At 35.6% G+C, this 19,206-nt stretch overlaps 1 protein-coding gene across 1 annotated transcript in view; it reads right to left on the reverse strand.

The window, feature by feature from the left end:
* myo9b (myosin IXb) overlaps nucleotides 1-19,206 on the reverse strand; it is a 32,242-nt gene that overhangs the window by 5,833 nt on the left and 7,203 nt on the right. The window contains exons 3-31 of the mRNA XM_056236357.1: nucleotides 18,386-18,480; nucleotides 18,038-18,100; nucleotides 17,817-17,916; nucleotides 15,708-15,808; nucleotides 14,739-14,862; nucleotides 13,352-13,441; nucleotides 13,009-13,125; nucleotides 11,463-11,597; nucleotides 11,236-11,357; nucleotides 10,077-10,218; nucleotides 9,752-9,947; nucleotides 9,595-9,670; nucleotides 9,361-9,453; nucleotides 9,021-9,128; nucleotides 8,805-8,844; nucleotides 7,552-7,674; nucleotides 7,248-7,328; nucleotides 7,036-7,146; nucleotides 5,838-5,960; nucleotides 5,582-5,731; nucleotides 4,491-4,615; nucleotides 3,957-4,415; nucleotides 3,533-3,620; nucleotides 2,655-2,831; nucleotides 1,504-1,595; nucleotides 1,240-1,331; nucleotides 786-970; nucleotides 525-632; nucleotides 224-394 (exon numbers count right to left, since the gene is read on the reverse strand). Of these exons, the coding sequence (XP_056092332.1) occupies nucleotides 224-394; nucleotides 525-632; nucleotides 786-970; nucleotides 1,240-1,331; nucleotides 1,504-1,595; nucleotides 2,655-2,831; nucleotides 3,533-3,620; nucleotides 3,957-4,415; nucleotides 4,491-4,615; nucleotides 5,582-5,731; nucleotides 5,838-5,960; nucleotides 7,036-7,146; nucleotides 7,248-7,328; nucleotides 7,552-7,674; nucleotides 8,805-8,844; nucleotides 9,021-9,128; nucleotides 9,361-9,453; nucleotides 9,595-9,670; nucleotides 9,752-9,947; nucleotides 10,077-10,218; nucleotides 11,236-11,357; nucleotides 11,463-11,597; nucleotides 13,009-13,125; nucleotides 13,352-13,441; nucleotides 14,739-14,862; nucleotides 15,708-15,808; nucleotides 17,817-17,916; nucleotides 18,038-18,100; nucleotides 18,386-18,480 (3,687 nt within the window). The remainder of the gene's footprint in view (nucleotides 1-223; nucleotides 395-524; nucleotides 633-785; nucleotides 971-1,239; nucleotides 1,332-1,503; nucleotides 1,596-2,654; nucleotides 2,832-3,532; nucleotides 3,621-3,956; nucleotides 4,416-4,490; nucleotides 4,616-5,581; nucleotides 5,732-5,837; nucleotides 5,961-7,035; nucleotides 7,147-7,247; nucleotides 7,329-7,551; nucleotides 7,675-8,804; nucleotides 8,845-9,020; nucleotides 9,129-9,360; nucleotides 9,454-9,594; nucleotides 9,671-9,751; nucleotides 9,948-10,076; nucleotides 10,219-11,235; nucleotides 11,358-11,462; nucleotides 11,598-13,008; nucleotides 13,126-13,351; nucleotides 13,442-14,738; nucleotides 14,863-15,707; nucleotides 15,809-17,816; nucleotides 17,917-18,037; nucleotides 18,101-18,385; nucleotides 18,481-19,206) is intronic.

The following is a 19,206-nucleotide window of genomic DNA, read 5'->3' on the forward strand; positions in this document are numbered from 1 at the left end:
TTTTAAAATCTAATTTAAGACTTTTTAAGACTTTTTAAGGACCCGCGGATACCCTGGGTAAACGCTTTAAAATGCAATTGGGTATATTTTGTAAACAGTGGGAATCAGTCTTCTTTGAAATTCTGCAGGCCCAGATTCCTCAAGGGTCTGGTGACTTGCCTTATATTTAAAAAATATATTTGAGCAGTTAAGTGTCTGTGGAAATTACAGCTTCATAAGTTACCTTACAAGGCTCTCCCTCCAGTCGTTTGACCTCCCCCCTGATAAATCCATCCAGAACTGATTGGAAAAGATTTATTACCAGCGGCACCTCAGACACTTTCTTCAGCCCTGCGAGTTTGGCTACCCTTGCTTGGTAACCTGACATCAGGGCCTTATAGCCGATATTGGGATTCTTTTGGGAATAGGAAACAGATCATTTCAAACATTTGCTTAAAAAAAAAAAAAAGACTTTCAGTACTTATCTAGTGCATCGGTGAAACTATGATAAGGGGAAGGTAAAAGATGAGCACAGATAAACTTACTGAGATGGAGTACATGCTTTTGATGGTGTCTCTGAACTGTGTGGTGGCTGAGAAAAAGATTTTTTCTGTCTCTGAGAGTTCCTTTGTGCGGGTGCTTAGATCGTTCATCTGAATTCAACATTACACCAACAGATTACGCACTTAAAAGTACAAAGTTGATAAGATATGACTATAAACAAAAGGAACTTCTGGAAGCGCTTCTAAAAAATCCAAATTTTGGATTTTAAAAAAATGCATTTACAAAAGCGTATGAATATAAACCTGATTTCCCAAGAACTCATCCAGGTGGCGAAGTTCATTAGTATCAGTGATTTCTCTGTCCAGCGAAGCATTCCACTGCTCCTGGACACGAGTAGCTCGGCTAATTTTAATGGTGGGGTTGCGACGAGGTCCAGGATAAGTGGCTGAGCTCTTGAAACGTGGAGAATGAGAGTGAGAGCCACTGGCTTTTGGACCAAAGAAACAGAGGTAAAAAAGAGAAAAAGAGGCGAGTTACTGCAACTGAAACATTTACTCAAAATTGGTCTACTTATATTTTTTTCAACATTTCTTGTTTTTATTTCATATATTTATTTAAATGTTTATTTAAACAATTAACATATTTATTGAAACAATCTGTGCTTTATTTATTTATTTATTAACATAATTATAGAAATAATTAGATAAATCAATAAATGAATAAAAGAATGAAGTAGGTCTGGGTGAATAATACAACCTAGCTCCTCTTTTTCTGCCAATGTCTTTGCCATTGTAGTATTACCATCCTGGGGTGTCAGACGCTTCTTAAAATATTTTAGGAATCCCCGCCTACAGGATACAAACAGAAAATTTTCATTAAATTGACATGAAAGCACTTTTATGTATGATTCAATTTTAAAAACTGATAAAAACCCTCAAATCAAATTAATGATATTTCAGGTAAAATCTAGAACAGTACAGTTCAGCAAGATAACATGCTGATGGGAAAGGACTAAATCACCTTTCTGGTGTGCTGGATGTTACAACTGCTTCCTCACTTGGTGATCTCCTTGTGATACTCAAGCACCCATCGGCTTCTACAGGCGACTGGATCTGAAAGACCAAAACATGTTAGAGATTGAAAATGATTATCATGAGACTGCAGAAAAAAATGAGGTGGTTCATTCAGCCAAATCCTGAACTTCTGACAATCACTCTAATCAAACCTACACATACCAATGATGAGATTTTACAGCAAATGTCACTTTGTTACCCATAGTCCCACCATGCATTCTTTTAAGCAAAACAACCACAGACAGCTCAGGAAAAAGCAAGACCACATTCAAGCGGATGCAAAACAAGTTTAGCTGACAACCATTTAGCAAGAATGTTTTGTAATCATAATGTTCACTAATAATGCAGATTGATTGGGGTTATTTCCTTCTATTTGTGCCGCCACCAGCATTACATCTCCCACACTGCATTCCAAAATCCATGTTGACCTTTTTTGCTTATAGAATTTTACCTATATCTTAGATTGCTGAATAAAAATTGTCTAGTATAACCTGCATAAAACCTGACAATTATTGTTAAATTAGTTAGCAAAGCTCTTCAGAGCCACAGTATCCACCATTGTGAGATCATGCTCTGTGGCAAAAAAGTAAATAAATAAGAAACTAAAACCTCACAAAACCGGATACTGGAGCTGTTATAGCTTGGAGCCAATTTTGAGGAAGTGAATGTTACAAACAATTTAACAGAAATTAAAATGTGATTATGATAATTACATTCTAGCATATAATATTATATAAAACCCAATTAGTACTATAAAAGACGTTGTTTAAATCCCTTATATAATGATACATTTAAAACATTATCTGCAACCTAACAACCACAACATTATTCTTATATCTATTTACTAAATTCACTCATTAGCACAAGTAGCGATGGCCTCAGTGTTTGTTAACTGTGTAAAATGATACAAAAAAGGTCAGAAACCAGCTTCCAGTCAGAAACATCCAAGTACCGGATCAGTCTGGTTTCTAAAGACTAAGTCTACGAAACGCTTCCCATATACAGTATCTAATGTTGATTCTTATGTTAGCTGTTGCGTGCAAAAGCAAGGCCCACAGCAGCTCTTATGATCCCTTTGTAAATGGGTCAGACTATTACCACAGTCTCCAGTACCATGGGGATACCAGACTGGTTGGGAGTGGAGGGGCTTATGGGAGGAAGGGGAAAACTCCAGTACTCCATGTCGCTTAGATCCAAAACATCCAACTTCAGTCCACTGCGGGGACGTGCTAGTCGGCGCTTGTGTTTGAGGTGCTTATGGCTTTGAACCATAACCTATGATACGTGAACCGGTTTAGGTGAAAAAAAAAAAAAAAGAAGAGTAACCTGTGCCTGCTAATCCAGTTATCCATAAACACTGTAAAATAATCTATGAAATTCGCTTGATTTAAACGGTTGGGATCTGTAAGATTTTTTAAATGTTCAACGTCTCTTACACTCACCAAGGCTGCATTTATTTCATTAAAAATACAGTAAAAATAGTAATATTGTGAAATCGTATATTCATTTAAAATAACTGTTTTCCATTTTAATATATTTTCATTTATTCCTATGATGGCGAAGCTGAATTTTCAGCATCATTACTGTCAGATGATCCTTCAGAAATAATTATAATATGCTGATTTGCTGCTCAATAAAGATTTCTTATTATCATCAATGTTGGAAACTTTGTGCTACTTAATATCAATGTGGAAAATATGATACTTTTTTTCTGGATTCTTTGATGAATAGAATGTCTTTACTGTCGCTATCAATTTAATGTGTTAATGTGTCCTCACTAAATAAAAGTATTATTTTCTTGGTTAAAAAAAATCTTACTGACCCCAAACATTTGAAAGGTAGTATATCCATATACATATATATACTGAAATATTATGTCACTTTTGGGGGGCAAAAATATGATTTTGTTTTGCATCAACATATAGCATAACATTTTACATTTAAAAGAAAGACCATAACTAGTATTTAAACAGTACCTCATTTTTGGATGGAGAGGAGGAGCTGTCTGACTCTGAAGAACTCATTCTGGACACATTTTCCAGGGACTGAGAAATGCCAGATTTCCTAACATATAAGAAACGGTAACAAATAAATAAGGGATAATGTACTACCAGTCAGGCATTACCACAAAATAAACTCTGGCAGGGTAAAAAAATTGTGATGACGACCAACTGCCTGAAAAGTATAACATGGCTGCTTTAAAAATAGATAAACAGACATAAATATTGATGATATTTTCAGGTACAACAGTCAAACATATAATATAGTGCTCATTATACAAAAATATTTGACCACAGACTGACCAATCAGAATGAAGTACTCCAGAGAGTTGCGTAATAAAGAAAAACAACATAAAATGAGTCTTTACTTTAAAAGAAATGACCAAAATATAACTCTTACCATAAACCCAATTTCCTCTGGGTTTGAAGTCGTACTATCTCAGCACTGATGTTCTCCAAATGTGCTGCTCCACTGGTCCTCTCCTTCCATTTATCAGGCTTCTCCTTCAACCTGGATGTCTTGTTACGGCGTTGTAAGTGTACAGCATTTTGACTCTCATCAGAACCACTTTCGCTCATGTTCAGTGGAAGCGACACAGGCCGAGGGAGGCCTGAAGGAGATGGTTGTCTTTCTTTATTGCCAATCTTGCCTTTATCATCTCGAGCAGGTTGGTCCTCCTTGATGCTGAGTTGCTTTGTGATTCTAGGAGTAGGTTCTATTGTAACCTTAGTCTTGGTGTTTAACCGCAGGCTCGAATCCTCCGCCTTCTTTCGTTCAGGCGTGCGAGATTCGTTAGGCAGTGGAGGCCTTGGCTTTGGCTGACTTGGCTTGTTCAAATCGCCCAGTTCTGTTTGAGATCTGAAAAAACAATCCAAAATGACTAATATTGTTTTACCTTAAAGTAAAAAACACCCAAAGGTAACTTGGACTTACGTCTGTGCTTTGAGTTTTTCTCTCTGCTTCAAAAACTCTCCTCTCTGTTTGGACATTCGCCATGCAGCCTGGATCACAGTAGCTGCTCTGCCTCTGTATGTCTCACGCAAAAAACGCCACGATCGCTGTGGGATGAAACAGGAAAACTCTCCTCAGGGACAGTATCATTTTTTGCAGGGTTTCACAACCAAGTTCACAAACCCTTTGTGGTTCAGGATGGTTCACAATAAACAATAAGTTAAGCCACAATGTATAATAGCATTACATAAAATGAGAATATGTTGTTAGAACATCTGTGTAATAGTGCAGGATAAATATAAAATATTTTTGGTCTGTTTACAAGGAAGAGAAAGATAGTAAATTATAAATGCGTACACTACTGTTAAAAAGGTCGGGCTCGGGGTAAGATTTAAAAAAAAAATGTTTTGAAAAAAGTGACTTATGCTCACCAAGGCTATATTTATTTAATATAAAATACACAAAAAAAAAGGATTATTGTGAAATATTATTACAATTTAAAATAAACTGTTTTCTATTTCAATATATTTTAAAATGTAATTTAATCCGGTGATGGCAAAACTGATTACTCCATAAATCAGCAGCATTACTTTAGTCTTCAATGTCACATGATCCTTCAGAAGTCAATAGAAATAAACGGAGCAATTCCAAGAGGCTGCTCACACCATCGGTGCTGCTCGGGCCCTAAATATGCCGATTTTGTGTTTTATAATTATCATCAATATTGAAAACTCCTTAATAGTTTTGTGGAAACCGTGAGGCACTTTTTTTCATGATTCTCTGATTAATAGAAAGAGATCTATTTGAAAGAGATATTTTGTAAGATTTTTGACCAATTTAAAAGTCCTTTCTGAATAAAGTTTTAATTTATCTAAAAAAAACAAACAAAAAAACATTAGAACATTAATTGAAACTTGTGAAAGGAAGCAAGTAAATATATCTAGGTCACAGGGTTTCAGCTGACAAAAAAGGCATATGTCAAATTGTTGAGACGCATTGTTGATCTGATCGTTTTCAGACAAGTTTATGTAGTAAGATTATGTAAAGTCCCTAGCCAACCAAACGAATGGTACCTGTATAGTTATAATTCCTTTCCTCTCATGCAGGTATTGTTTCCTCATCAAACAGGCACGGAACCATCTCTGCAGGATGATGATGCGCCGCATCACTTCTTTATGAAGGGCTTCCTGAATTATTTGTCTCTCTGATTCTTTCAAAAACACCTGTGCACACAGATGAGCGGTCAATTATGGAAAGCTGGAAACTTATCTGAATGACAAAAAGCAGGTTGTGGATATTTCTTCAGTGAAAAGTGAAACTGAAATAAACCTTAGTTCGGCCAATCTGAAAACTGGAGCTGGGAAGTCCCATTTTCATCAGCAGGTTGGTGATATCTTCCTGAGGTGTTGATATTTCTTTTGGCAGCAATACTCTGAACTGATCTGTAAACTCCTGCGGTGACAATGTAAGATGAAACCTTTAGACATGTCTGTATAAAGCAAATAATAAAAGCCATTTGCATTCATTTTCCACCAAATTTATTTTTTCATATTAACTAATATTAATAGCAGGGCTATCCTAGTGAAAAATAAAATGTATTTGAAATACATTTATTTTATGCTAGGGAAACTACAAATACATTTACAAATGTATGTACTTAATATAAATACCTGCAATTGAACTTTTGGTATACTAAATTGGTATACCGTACTTAAAAGTCTGCTCAATTGGAACAACTAATTTTGTACTTAATGCACTTTAATTATCCAGAAATATTGCTGAGGTCCAACTAAAGATATACTTAAGTATATTTGATTGTGCTAAAGTGGAACTATTGCAAGTATTCTTTAGGAACACTTTAAATATCTTGCATTGATATTATACGGAGATCATACTATCCTTACTAATAGTGATATTAAACACATTTTAAGGCTTAAAATCAAGAAATGTGCATTGTGCAATAAAGTAGTACTCCAAATAAAGTTTAATTATAATTATATCAGTAAGTCACAAGCGATATGTCAGTAAATATATTAATGGATTTGTAGTATACGTAGTATTAAATAAAAGTATTTTAAATACATTTTGGTATAGTTTTTTTTCCCCACTAAGGTATCAATCGAATAAAAACATCAAATTAAGTATGATATACTTATTAAGTATTCAAATTAATCTCTAAAAATATCAACATCTGCTGAGAAGTCTTCAAATGAGGATGACATTAAAAGCCTTGTTTTTGCAGACCAGTAAAGCATTATATAGACATTTTAAAAAATCAATATATGAGTATTACAGTCCACAGCGATCCATTTTGTAAAAGTCTGTTAATCTTACCTGGATTCCTCTATCTTTTCTTATTTATTTGATATATTTATTAAGTTATTTAATAAAATTAAATTCCTTATTAGGAAATGTATGTATGGGTCAGGGGGTATGATTAAATTTTATTTATTTACCCGTGGATATCTGCATTAAATTGACAGTCCTAATTAATAAATATTAATTAAAAAAAGTCATGTTACACTACCTTGAAGGTGAATTTGGCTCCATAGCCAGATCTCCTAATTCGAACCGTTTGTAGCATGCCTGTGTACCTCAGCTGCTGAAGGACTAGAGCATCATCAAAGTGCATTTCCCTCTGTAAACACATTCACCAAAATGTAAAAGAAGGATGATCCATCACCTAAGTAATACACATAATAGATTAATCACAAAACATACAATAGCTCTCCACCATACCTTATCACCATTTGATCTGATACAGCGGACAAAGAACGGTTCTGCTTTCCTCAGGGTTTCCAACAGCTTGTTTAGAGATGCCTGGGCAGTAAAATACATGAAATCATGTGACTCATTGATTTGTCCATCAGCATCCATTAAACCCCTGCAAATCATATCAAAACCTCCCCACAGCTTCAGGGGTCTGAACCTTTTATCTAATTTACAACTACCACAAAAGAGGCTTTCACACAGAGATGGAACAAACCAATCCTGAGCCCTATGATGAAGAAGCGTATGCTTTCCACACTTAGATAATAATAACCTGGAACTGAGCACTGATGCTCGGAGGTTTCTTCTTGGTGTGCAGATGGAGCAGGGACCTGGTTGCTCGGTTGTGCTGCGTGAGGGCCATGATGAACTTCAGAGACTGTGAGTCTATGAGATTCTGTATAGTAAAACAAAAGAATCACATTTGATGCAATCACTGACATTTTAAAATACAATAAAGAAAACAATACAGATATAATGAGCAAATTTTTTTTTTATTTTTTTACATTTTCTGAAGTGGGTCTCGCCCATGTACAACTCGGCACCTTGATGCTAGGGTTTTCTGGGTAGTTGTCAGGGCGTTGCTATGCAGTTGCCTAGTTTGCTAGCATGTTGCGGTGTGGTTGCTAGGGCATTGCTTGCTGGTTACTCATTGGACCAAGTCTCTGATATTCTTCTCACTAAACACATTTTGGGGGCCTTTGTAATGTATACTACCAGTCGAATTTTGGATATACCTAAAGTTAATTTGTTTCTTACGATTCTACAAAACTTGTGATCAAATGTTTTCTATTTTAATACATTTTAAAACTGTAATTTATTTCCATGATGACAAAGCTGAAGTTTCAGCAGCCATCCCTCCAGTCTTCAGTGTCACATGATCCGTCAGTAATAATTCTAATATACTGATTTGGTGGTCAAGAAACAATTATTATTACATTTTCACTTATTATTACGTTAACAACATGATCAATTAATGAAAAGTTTTTGTGGAAAAAATGATACACAAGTTACATTTATTTGACATAGAAAGTTTAGTAACAATGTATACGTATTAACAGTCACTTTTGATCAAATTTAAAGGGATATTTCACCCAAAAATGAAAATTGTCAAGATTCTGTCATCATTTACTCACCCCCAAGTTTTTCCAACACTGTATGAGTTTCTTTCTTCTGTTGAACACAAAAGTAGTTATTTTGAAGTATATGGGCAACCAAACAGGCCCAATGCCCCATTGACTCCCATAGTATGAAAAAAAAATAAATAATACCATGGAAGTTAATGGCTACCGTCAACCGTTTGGTTACCAAAATATCTTCTAATCTTCAAAATATCTTTTGTGTTCAGAAGAAGACAGACATTTATACAGTTAGTTTTGGAACAACTTGAGGAAGAGTAAATGATGACAGAATTTTCCTTTTTGGGTGAACTATCCCTTTAAAGCATTTCTGCTGAATTCAAGTATTAAACTCTATAAAATAGCCTTAGCGAAAACCACAACAACAATAAATGATTCATGAATTTACCTTAGGAATTAGCTGCTTGTGTCTGTTTGGCCTGTTCTTCCTAGAAAGTAATAACATATAATTAAGATTTGATTACAATTAAGATGGGTGAAAAAACTGGACAGAATACCCCTTTTGATTTTTTCCCAATTAAATTGCACATAATAAGCACAAGCGGAGACAGAGAGCAGAAGTGCTGCCACAGACAGATGGTCACAGAACATGTGTCCCACTCACTGAAAGAAGAGACGAGACTTCCTCATAGAAATTGTGGACAGACGGAGCTTGTGAGGAACTTCACCACCAAACTGCTTTAGGGAGTGGAGAACTTTGGCATGCAATTCCCTGATTCGCCCCAACCCCAAATCAGAAAAAGTTTAGAAAGGAGATAAATACTAAAAAAACAATCAAATAAAACCAATAGGGAGTAAACAGCCGAAATTAGTCAGTTCAATCACCCATTTTACAGAAAATGCATGCAGTAACCTCAGTTAGATTCTTAATCCACAGAAGGAAATCATCATCAAATAGAGAAGAACCCAAGCTCAGTAAGTTCCTCGAGTGATGGTGAACTTACTTCTTATTTTCAAATGTTGCAAAAATGTCCTCAAATGCTTCAAGTGGACCCTCTTCAGAACGATCAAAGGAAAAGTCAATCAAAGACTTCTGGCTGTAGAGATCGAGTTGCAATTATAAGCAGTTGAACTGTCATTTGTATGGAGCAAACTTAAAACGAACACGTTCATTTGGCATAAATCCATTGTTCCATCAAGAGGTCATACGTCTACAGGAACTGATCCAGTCCATTTACCTCTTTAGACTCCCTATCAGAGTGCTGGGTCTCCTCATTTCCCCAAGAGAACGTCTGGAGTAGCGTTTGATCTGATCTGATAGGGAAACAAACAAGTTAAATCAATGATAATCCACTTCTGGAAGCTGTAAGTAAAAAGGTTTTAGTAGATCGTAACCTGGATGTTTTTCCGCCCAGCTGCGTCCTGCCTCGTTAAACACAGCCAGAGTGCGTATCGTGGCCCTGAGGATGCCCCATCTGAACACAGCCACTGGATTAGCCCCGATCAGCTGGCGCAAGTAACTGCACTCACTACTACGAAGCAACGCAACAATATCTGGCCTCATGTGGTCTGTGTTCTTCTCTCTGAAGTCCTATAGGGCAGGAACATCACAAATGCTTCTCAGTATTGCTTTCCCACCATAGACACATCATTTGTAACACAACTACACTCCAAATGTTTGTGCAAAGGGAAAGTTTAGTTTCAGGGTCTGTTCCTTTACCTTTATCTGGTATTTGACCTTGCCAGCAAAATGGCGAATGACAAAGGCTGGTTCCCGCACTGGGGTCTGCACAAAGAACGCGTTGTCCTGGTGCTGCTGCTTAAACTTATCTAGAAGAGTGTTATCTGTGGCTTGAGGAAAACTAGAGAGACCATAACACTGAATATTAATTAATGGACTATTAAAAACGACACTAGTGATTAGATGCATCCTAATTCACATAGGCTACTGTACTATACATTCTAAATAGCTTGCCAGATCCAATTCAAGTAGTGGATCAGCAGATGATATCCTTTTTCTGGTGGATTCCAACAGTGTGCATATGCTTTTAACAATATACAATATTTATGAATCTCTATCCATGAAGAGGAATCATGATTTTAAAACAAAGCCATTGCTAAAAAATAGATTGAAATTGTTTAATAGATTAAAGTAGTAAAAAAGTCAAATCTACTGTCTTTCCACTAAAGGAAATACATTTTATGTCCAAATGTTACATATGCATTGCTTTATGGCAGTGTTTCTCAATTCAAGTCCTCGGGACACACCTCCCAGAATGAGTCAGATTCTTCCCTATTTAACACACTAAGGGCCAGATTTACTAACAGCTTGCGCCAGCGGCAGCACAAACCCTCTTTTGGCGTTAAAAATGACTGTCAGGATTTACTAAAAACACACAGTGAAAAATTAGCACTGAACAGGCATGGACGGGGTTATTTTTGGGCTGTCCTTATTGACCATATGCATTTGTAGGAGTTTCCCTTTCAGACACCAAATTTATGGGAGGAGAGTTTTTAAATGAATCACACAAGGTGATTTACAAGGTTTGCGCTAGCCGGTTTACTTGTATTTGTGCCATTATATACTGTCCAAAAAAAAGACGCTAATTTTCACTGCACTTGGTAGATTGCGTTGGTCATTACGGAAATGATCCGGCTGCGTCTGTGTTCTTAATTTGCGCATCCTCAGTAGATCACGCGCAAAACTTTCTTTCGCAAACAGAGATTGCACTCTCATGCTAATAAGCTCTGTTTAGTAAATCTGGCTCTAGGAAGCTGATGAGTTGAATCAGTTTGCATTAATGAGACATCTAAACATTCTGATAGGTGGGTCCCCAGGACTAGAGTTGAGAAACACTGCTTTATGGGATTTAACTCACTTGCTCTCCTCGTCAAGCAGGTAAAACAGCCCGGTGGGCTTCTTGCTGAAGAGACTGATGCAGCCAATGTTGTCAGGGTAGTCAACAGTGTGCCATGTGATTCCTTCTGCCATATACTCCTCCTAAAACACAATGCAAGCATGAGCAGATGGACACTGAGCTACAGACATTCCTGTCCACCATGATTAAAGGAGACATCAAAGTACAACTCAGATGTCATAACTCACTTGTTCGAGGGTAAATATGCGCTGATTGCAGTAATACTGTAGTTGCTCATTAGCATAATTAATGCAGAACTGTTCAAAGCTGTTTATCTTGAAATCCTCAAATCCAAATATGTCCAGTACACCAATGGATAAGCACTGTGAGGAACAGAATAAAATTAAAATACGATGATAATAGTAATAAAATACAATGTCAAAGGATTTAAAAGTAGATGCTTTCAGTTTGCCATTTTATCTGCATTGCATAACTTGCATTTTGAATAGATTTTATTATAATAATGATAATAATATATATATTAAAAAGCAAAATATGTAAATTTTATTATATTAGAGAATATACACTACCAATCAAAAGTTTTAGATCGATAAAAGATTTTTAATGTTTTTAAAAGAAGTCTCTTCTGCTCACCAAGGCTGCATTTATTTGATTAAGAAAACACAAACAAAAACACAAAAAACAGTACTATATATAAATATTATGACAATTTAAAATAACGGTTTTCTATTTTAATATATTTTATGTTAAGTTATTTAGTTTTTTCCTGTTATCAAAGCTGAATTTTCAGCACACATTCTTCAGAAATCATTCTAATATGAAGATTTGATGTTCAAAAAACATTCATTATTATTATCAATGTTGAAAACAGTTCTTTTTTCAGGATTCTTTAATGAATAGAAAGTTCAAAAGAACAGTATTTATTGAAATAGAATCTTTTGTAACATTAGACATTTCTTTACGGTAACTTTTGATCAATTTAATTCATCCTTGATTAAATAAAAGTATTGATTTCTTTTATTTATTTCCCCCAAAAAATAAAATAAAAATTCTTACTGACCCCAAACTTTCGAACGGTAGAGTTTAATGTTACAAAAGCTTTCCATTTCAAATAAATGCTGATCTTTTGAAATATCCTGAAATAAAAATAAATAAATAAATACCTGTAAATAACTGTTTTCAACATTGATAATAATTAGAAATGTTTCTTGAGCATCAAATCATCATATTAGAATGATTTCTGAAGAATCATATGGCACTGAAGACTGGAGTAATGATGCTGAAAATTCAGCTTTGATCACAGGAATAAATTACTATATATTCTATAATATATATACACTATATATTCACATAGAAAACAGCTGTTTTAAATTGTAATATAAATAATATTTTACAATCTTACAGTTTTTTTTGTATTTTTAATTAAATAAATGCAGCCTTGGTGAGCAGAAGAGACTTCTTTTAAAAACATTAAAAATCTTACCGATCCAAAACTTTTGACTGGTAGTGTATATTATATAGAATAATCACAATATAAATTTAAAGATTAGATTAATTTTAATTCAAACATTGATCTTGAAAATATATTTTAATAGAAATAATATTTAATTTTGTGTGTGTGTTTGATTTGTATATATACACACACATATATACACACACACACACACACACATATACACAATTATATATAATAGGTAGTAAACAACTGAAATTAGTCAAATATATAAAAATTTATGTATTTGAATATATAAATTATCTTGACAGAATTCATACCGGGACAGACTCCTCCAAATCTCTCTTGTTGAGTAGAGAATGGTTGATTCGCAGGACAATCCAGTCAAACAGGGCACTGTACAGAGACTTGGCCATAGAGTCTCTGGCAGTGATGGCCTAAAGACATGACAATGTTTGAACATGAGGTCAGCAGATTCTTAGAGTACAGAAATTAAGAAAGACAAATGAAGAAGATAGAGCAACAAGGGACCTCTTCAAACAGCTGACTTCACACATAAGGTATGGTAGATGTGCATTTAACACATGACTAGTCAATGAATGAATGGTACAGAGTAGAACATTTCATCATTTGCACCACCCAACACATTATAGATGAAGTTACCTCATTGAGGCTGTAAGGCAGAATTAGTGTGTCATTAGCAGTCATTGCTTTCCTTGTAGTCAGTGCTTCCACAAGCAGCTCCACTTTAACCTGTAATTTAAGAGCAATTATATAAAATCTAAAGATAACATTTTATATCAACGGTCCACTTTAGACAATCTACTAACTATAAGTAACTTTGCAACTACATGTCAACTAACACTTACTAGAATTCTAGTAGACTGTCTGCTTAATATCTGCAAAGTTTTCAAATCAAAACTTTATTTGGATGCTCCCCCAACAGACATTCTACTGACTAGAAGTAACTTTGCAACTACATGTCAACTTATTCTACTAACCTGAACCCTAACCTAACAGTCTACTAATACTCCAACGAGAATTAGTTGACTTGTAGTTGCAGTTACTTAGTACTGTATCTAAAGTGGACCATCGAAATAAAGTGTAACCAAACAAACATTACGGTAATAAAGACACATTTGAACATAGGATGACAGAAATCTGTCACATGATCTGTCACAGAGTGTGTAATCCTTCAAATGACAGCCAAATATCAACTTAACACGTGCAAAATGGGAAAAAGATTCCTATTGGAAAATTGGAAAGACAATCCAAAAGAATCCAAATGGACCAATCCACTAAGAGTCCTCTAAAAGTAATGATACAACTGGTTGAATGATGATGTATTTGTTCAACATGCAGTGGTGGTGGCCAAGTTAATCAACAGATGTCACTGCAGAGCATTTCCAAAGAATTGGGAGGTGAGGTTTACTGTTGAGCATTAAACTATTTAAAGAATTTCTATTTCTGTGTGGTTTACCACAATAACTTAGCCTGGGTTTCCCCATACTGCCTTTGCGCAGCGCGATTTTATTCACGCTGCTAGGCAGTCTGGATACCATGGACCAAATTTTCGCCTCAGCAAGGGGACCAATCACAGAACGGGGAGGGAGCAGCAAGACGATGACGACGTCTATGCGACACACCGAAGCAGTTTGTTTATACCTATGGATCAAACATGGCAGCAGACGTGAAGTTACCTTTCGATGCAGCCTTAGATATTGTTCTAAGTAGTTTAGAACGCAAATAAATCTCTGACCCATCGTCTTCTCCCTCGTCTAATTTCTTTCGCTCTACATACGTCATCTGGTATAATTGAAACGATTGGCTATGAGCTACGTACAGGCGCATTTGATAGACATTCGTAGCACCCAATAAACGGCTCTGGGCATTCGTAAACCACGCCTCAAATACGAGAAAATGAACATGTGGTTCCCAGACCAATGAGACGTGGTCTGACGTTAGCCAGGCTAACAATAACCAGTAGGAGGGACAGAATTTCAGCCTCCTATGTAGAATTTATATTGAACATTAAAGTAGTCAGTGGTACCTTGAGAAGGTCAGAGACAGCTGAAAGGACATGATCTGGCCCAACTTTAAGACACTCGCCAACATCTTTTGGCTCATACGTCACATTTCCCAGGTACAGAATGGCAGAGAGCACAGAGAATATCCTGAAAAAGATATCAACCGTTGAACCACATTAAATCCAAAATATATTTGAGGCACCTTCCAAAGAAAATATTTCTAAGCTACATGATATAACCATGGTACATTTTGGTAATTGTAGGTAATTTTACATTGTAAATCATATGGCACATGGGAATGCATCTTAAATATAATTGAATAAGTTACTATTTTGTTCAAATAATTACATTTCTAACAATTGTTAGTTGCCAGAACATTTAACACTGAAACATTGCTGTTCCTTGAAAGACAGTTCATAATGATCTAAATGTGTCAGGTCTGACATTATTGCACTCTGTACATCGTGGCCAAAAGAGCACAGTGCATATTGAAAGTCTTGATGTATTTTCCCCCTCCATGACAAGCACAGACTTGTTCCAGAGCAGAATTCTTCATTTCCTAGTCATGCATACAGATGCTAAATTTTCAGCAGTGTGACATAATCCCTCCAGGACAAACCTAATTAAACACCATAAATCTTATTTTTTACAGTATAACACTATTCTGTATTTATAGATATCTACTTTTTATGGGTAATTATTGGAGTACAGCTCATTGTAAATGTAATGGTTTTAGAAGGGCTAAATAAACATTATAGATTACACAATCCAAAAATAATAAATGTTAATAATCATTATTATGTTTGTAATTAAACATAATAATTAATTATAATGTAATCGCTAGGAAGACATACCAAAATATTTTAATAGAGAATAGTACTTTAAGATGCAGACTGAGATAGCATTATAGCAACAAACAGCATTATCATAGCCAATATATATATATATATTGAAAAAAAAATTTTTTTTACTTGAAAACATTTTTCACTTACTGTTTTTTGGTCGGAGGCAGAAAACCGACCATCTCCATGGCCTGATGAAGTCTCCTGAATTCGTGTTTCATTTCAGCTTGATCTTCCAAAATCGGTATTTCCTGTGAGGAGTAAACATAGAAGAGTAAACAAATAATGAAAAAAAAAAAAAAAGACAATTGTTGCCATACAATTTATGAATTAACAGCTATACAATTAACATGGACAGGACAGCCCAGAAAATTTAGTCTTGGAAGAATGATCATTCTCAGGAAAAGAAATGGTCCTTTTCTCAGGACAAAAATCTGACAAGCTCAAGAAGAGGTCTCCATTTAATGTCATTGTTGCCCCGAAGACAATTGAGAGTATTATGAATGCAAATTAAAACTGAAACAGCTTCATTAAAGGGGTCCTATTATGCTCTTCCACTTTTTCCACTTAAGCTATTGTATAATGTTGCTGTTAGAGCATAAAAAAAATATCTGCAACGTTACAAAGCTCAAAGTCCACTCTAAAGGGAGATATTTTATTTAACAGAATCCACTTTAAAGGGACATTGTGTAGGAATTTCTCCCATCTAGCGGTGAAATTGTATTTTGCATTCAAATGAATTGTGCTCTCCAGCGCCTCGCTTTTCCAAATGCGTGTTGAATCTACGGTAACCGTTATGTACCAAAAAGCTATGACAGGATGTCTTCTAATAGCACTTCGTCGAGTGTTCCTTCGGGTAAACAGGTTTGTTTTTTCAAACAAACTGTAACTTGACACAACGAACAAACGAATGTTACAGTATGAATTACTGACTGTGAAACTTGCCGGGACAGTGACAAGCGCCTCTCACTGCTCTGCTCCTCCGTTTCTGCTGCTTTCAGTTACGTGGCGCTGTCTCCGAACGAAAACGCGTTGTGGAAACGTGTTGGCCTAGTACTTTTTGTCCCTCTCTGCTATTACAGTTTTTCAAGATGGCGAAACTACATGGTAGCCTCCGTGGACCTACCCGTCCCATGTATATAAAGATAATAAATTCTTTGTTTACGAGGATAAGTCAGATAATTAGCAGAGGTATTTGTACACCATTGAGGACATATTTATGAATAAAAATATTAATTTTATATAATAAAATACCTAAAAAAAGTACACATTGTCCCTTTAAGAACTACAATGAATGTCTCGTTTGGACTACAACGCGATTTTTCCGGTTCTTATGAAGTCACAATGTTACTCATTTAAATAATCCGCGCCCACGGAATACACAAAAAAAGGGGGCTGAGGACTGGTTGAGCAGCGCTAGAGAAGATAAAGAGTGTTGCTGCTATGTTGAAGATATGCTTATTTTCCCACCCCCGGTTCCAAAAACCCATTGTTTGGCCATCTTAAGACGGACAAACTTAAAAGTGGTTAAAATTTATTTTTAACACTGCTTCTGAACATTGTAACCCCAACGTTTATCTATGTGCTGCACATTTTATGGAGAACAGCTTGTTTTCTGTAGCTTTTGTACGATCTTGCATTTGTAAGAAGGTTTACCGCCCCTCAGGAAGATTAACCATGTTTTTTTTTTACCGATTACTCTTTGTATTACCTTAGTTTTCCGACAAAAATCACAGTTAAATGGTGGATAACATTGTATCTATAATGTATAAGAAAATTACAAAAAACATACAACTCTGAAACGTCCTGTTAACGTGAATGAAATCCGTTCTGCACGATCCTCTTGTTCGTTAACATTGTCAGGGTCTTAATCGTCTCGAATTGGTTTGAAATTCACGCCATATCCTTAATATTTAAAATAGAGTAGAACTCGCCGTTGTGGAGGTGCGGAACATTTCCAGAACATGAGCTACACAGTGCCAATCACAACACACTGGGCTAGCTAACCAATCACAGCACATTTTGTATTTTCGTAAGGATGGGGCTTCATCGAAACAGGACCTAGGCGGCGCGTTCGAGACAGACTGAGGAGAGAGGTGCTGTAATGTAAAATATGTAAAAAATAATGCATTTTTGAACAATCAAGCATCAAAACATATTCTAGAACACCCCAAAAACAAAATCAACTCTTCGTAAAAAAGAGCATAATAGGACCCCTTTAAGGAACACTGATTCTTTGTGATGGCTGTTCTGAGTTACTTGTTCGAGGTAGTGGTAGTCTTCGGGCCGCAGGAGCTTAAACTCATCTCTCTCCTCTTCTGAGGCCCCAATCAATAGATAGTAAAAAACATGGTAATTCCTGCAGGTTAGATAACAAACAGGCATGGAATTCATGTTGTTGCGATACATTTTTTCACGTCTCCGACACTTTTAATTCAAATGTAAAATTGATATAGACAACGATTTTCCTTTTTTTTTACCTTTCAGTTTTTCCTCTGGATACTAGACGGCATTTCTCTAGTAAATACTTCTCAACCACAGCCCTGAAACATTGAGCAAACAGTATTAGGAATTTCAGATCAATTCTGGCAAGTAATTTTTTGTCTTTCTGCCATTTTTTTTTAAAAGAGTAGAGAATAGGAGGAATGATATCAGGAAATGTCATATGGTGGATCTTAACCTGAGTTAACAGAATGAGCATCACAGCTCAACATTTATTTTACATGAATAAATAAACATTTCCTCATTAGATAAAATGCATTTGTCATGTTCAGCTGTGGGTGTTCTGGTGTGTGAAGAAGATAGGCAGAAGTACACAGATGACTCACCCTCTCACAATGCCGCTTTCCAGATAATTCACTTGAATGAACTTTCCAAAGCGGCTCGAGTTGTTGTTGTATGCTGTTTTAGCATTGCCAAAGGCCTGAGGAGGTCAAAGAGAAATGCATCAGATAGGCAAATTGTTTTTGAGGAAACAAAAAAATATTTCAGACTAAAAAAAAAAAACCCCCACTGATATCTGGTCTTCATGAATGCTGACAGACAACTCTTGACCCATTACTGATTATCATTATTATTGGTTGCTCAACTACACAGTACATTATCATAAATAATCTGTCTATGACAAGAATTTAATAGAACATTTTTTAGTGGGCAGCACAAAACTCCTTTTTATATCACCCACAGGAACCACAAACAAATGAGCACATCTAACTCAGATGACATTGGCCTATAGTTTGATCTATTTGTTGATGTAGTTAATGCTAATATATGTGTAATTTTACACACGCTAAAATACTTCCTCCTGTTCCAGTTAAAAGTAAGAGTTCATCCAAAAATGAAACATTTGTCATCATTTATTCAGCCATGTCATTTCAAACTAGTATGAGTGGAACACAAAATAAAATGTTTTGAAGACTCTCTGAACCACTCTTTTCAATACAATGAAAACATGTTGTGGTCAGGGGCTTCCAACCTCTGAAAATTGACCCCAAAATAACAACAACAACAACATAAAAGCACTCAAGATTACTTATAAAAAATCCTTATAAGTCTTATGAAGTTATATGATAGTAAAAGAAGTTGAACAGAACAGAAGTTGTGTGAGTAACAGACAAAAATTCATTATTCAGTGAACATCTTGGTTTCT

The sequence above is a fragment of the Rhinichthys klamathensis genome, unplaced genomic scaffold (assembly GCF_029890125.1).
Source record: "Rhinichthys klamathensis goyatoka isolate OS25496 unplaced genomic scaffold, OSU_Roscu_1.1 h1tg000446l_1, whole genome shotgun sequence".
In the NCBI taxonomy this organism is placed as follows: domain Eukaryota; kingdom Metazoa; phylum Chordata; class Actinopteri; order Cypriniformes; family Leuciscidae; genus Rhinichthys; species Rhinichthys klamathensis.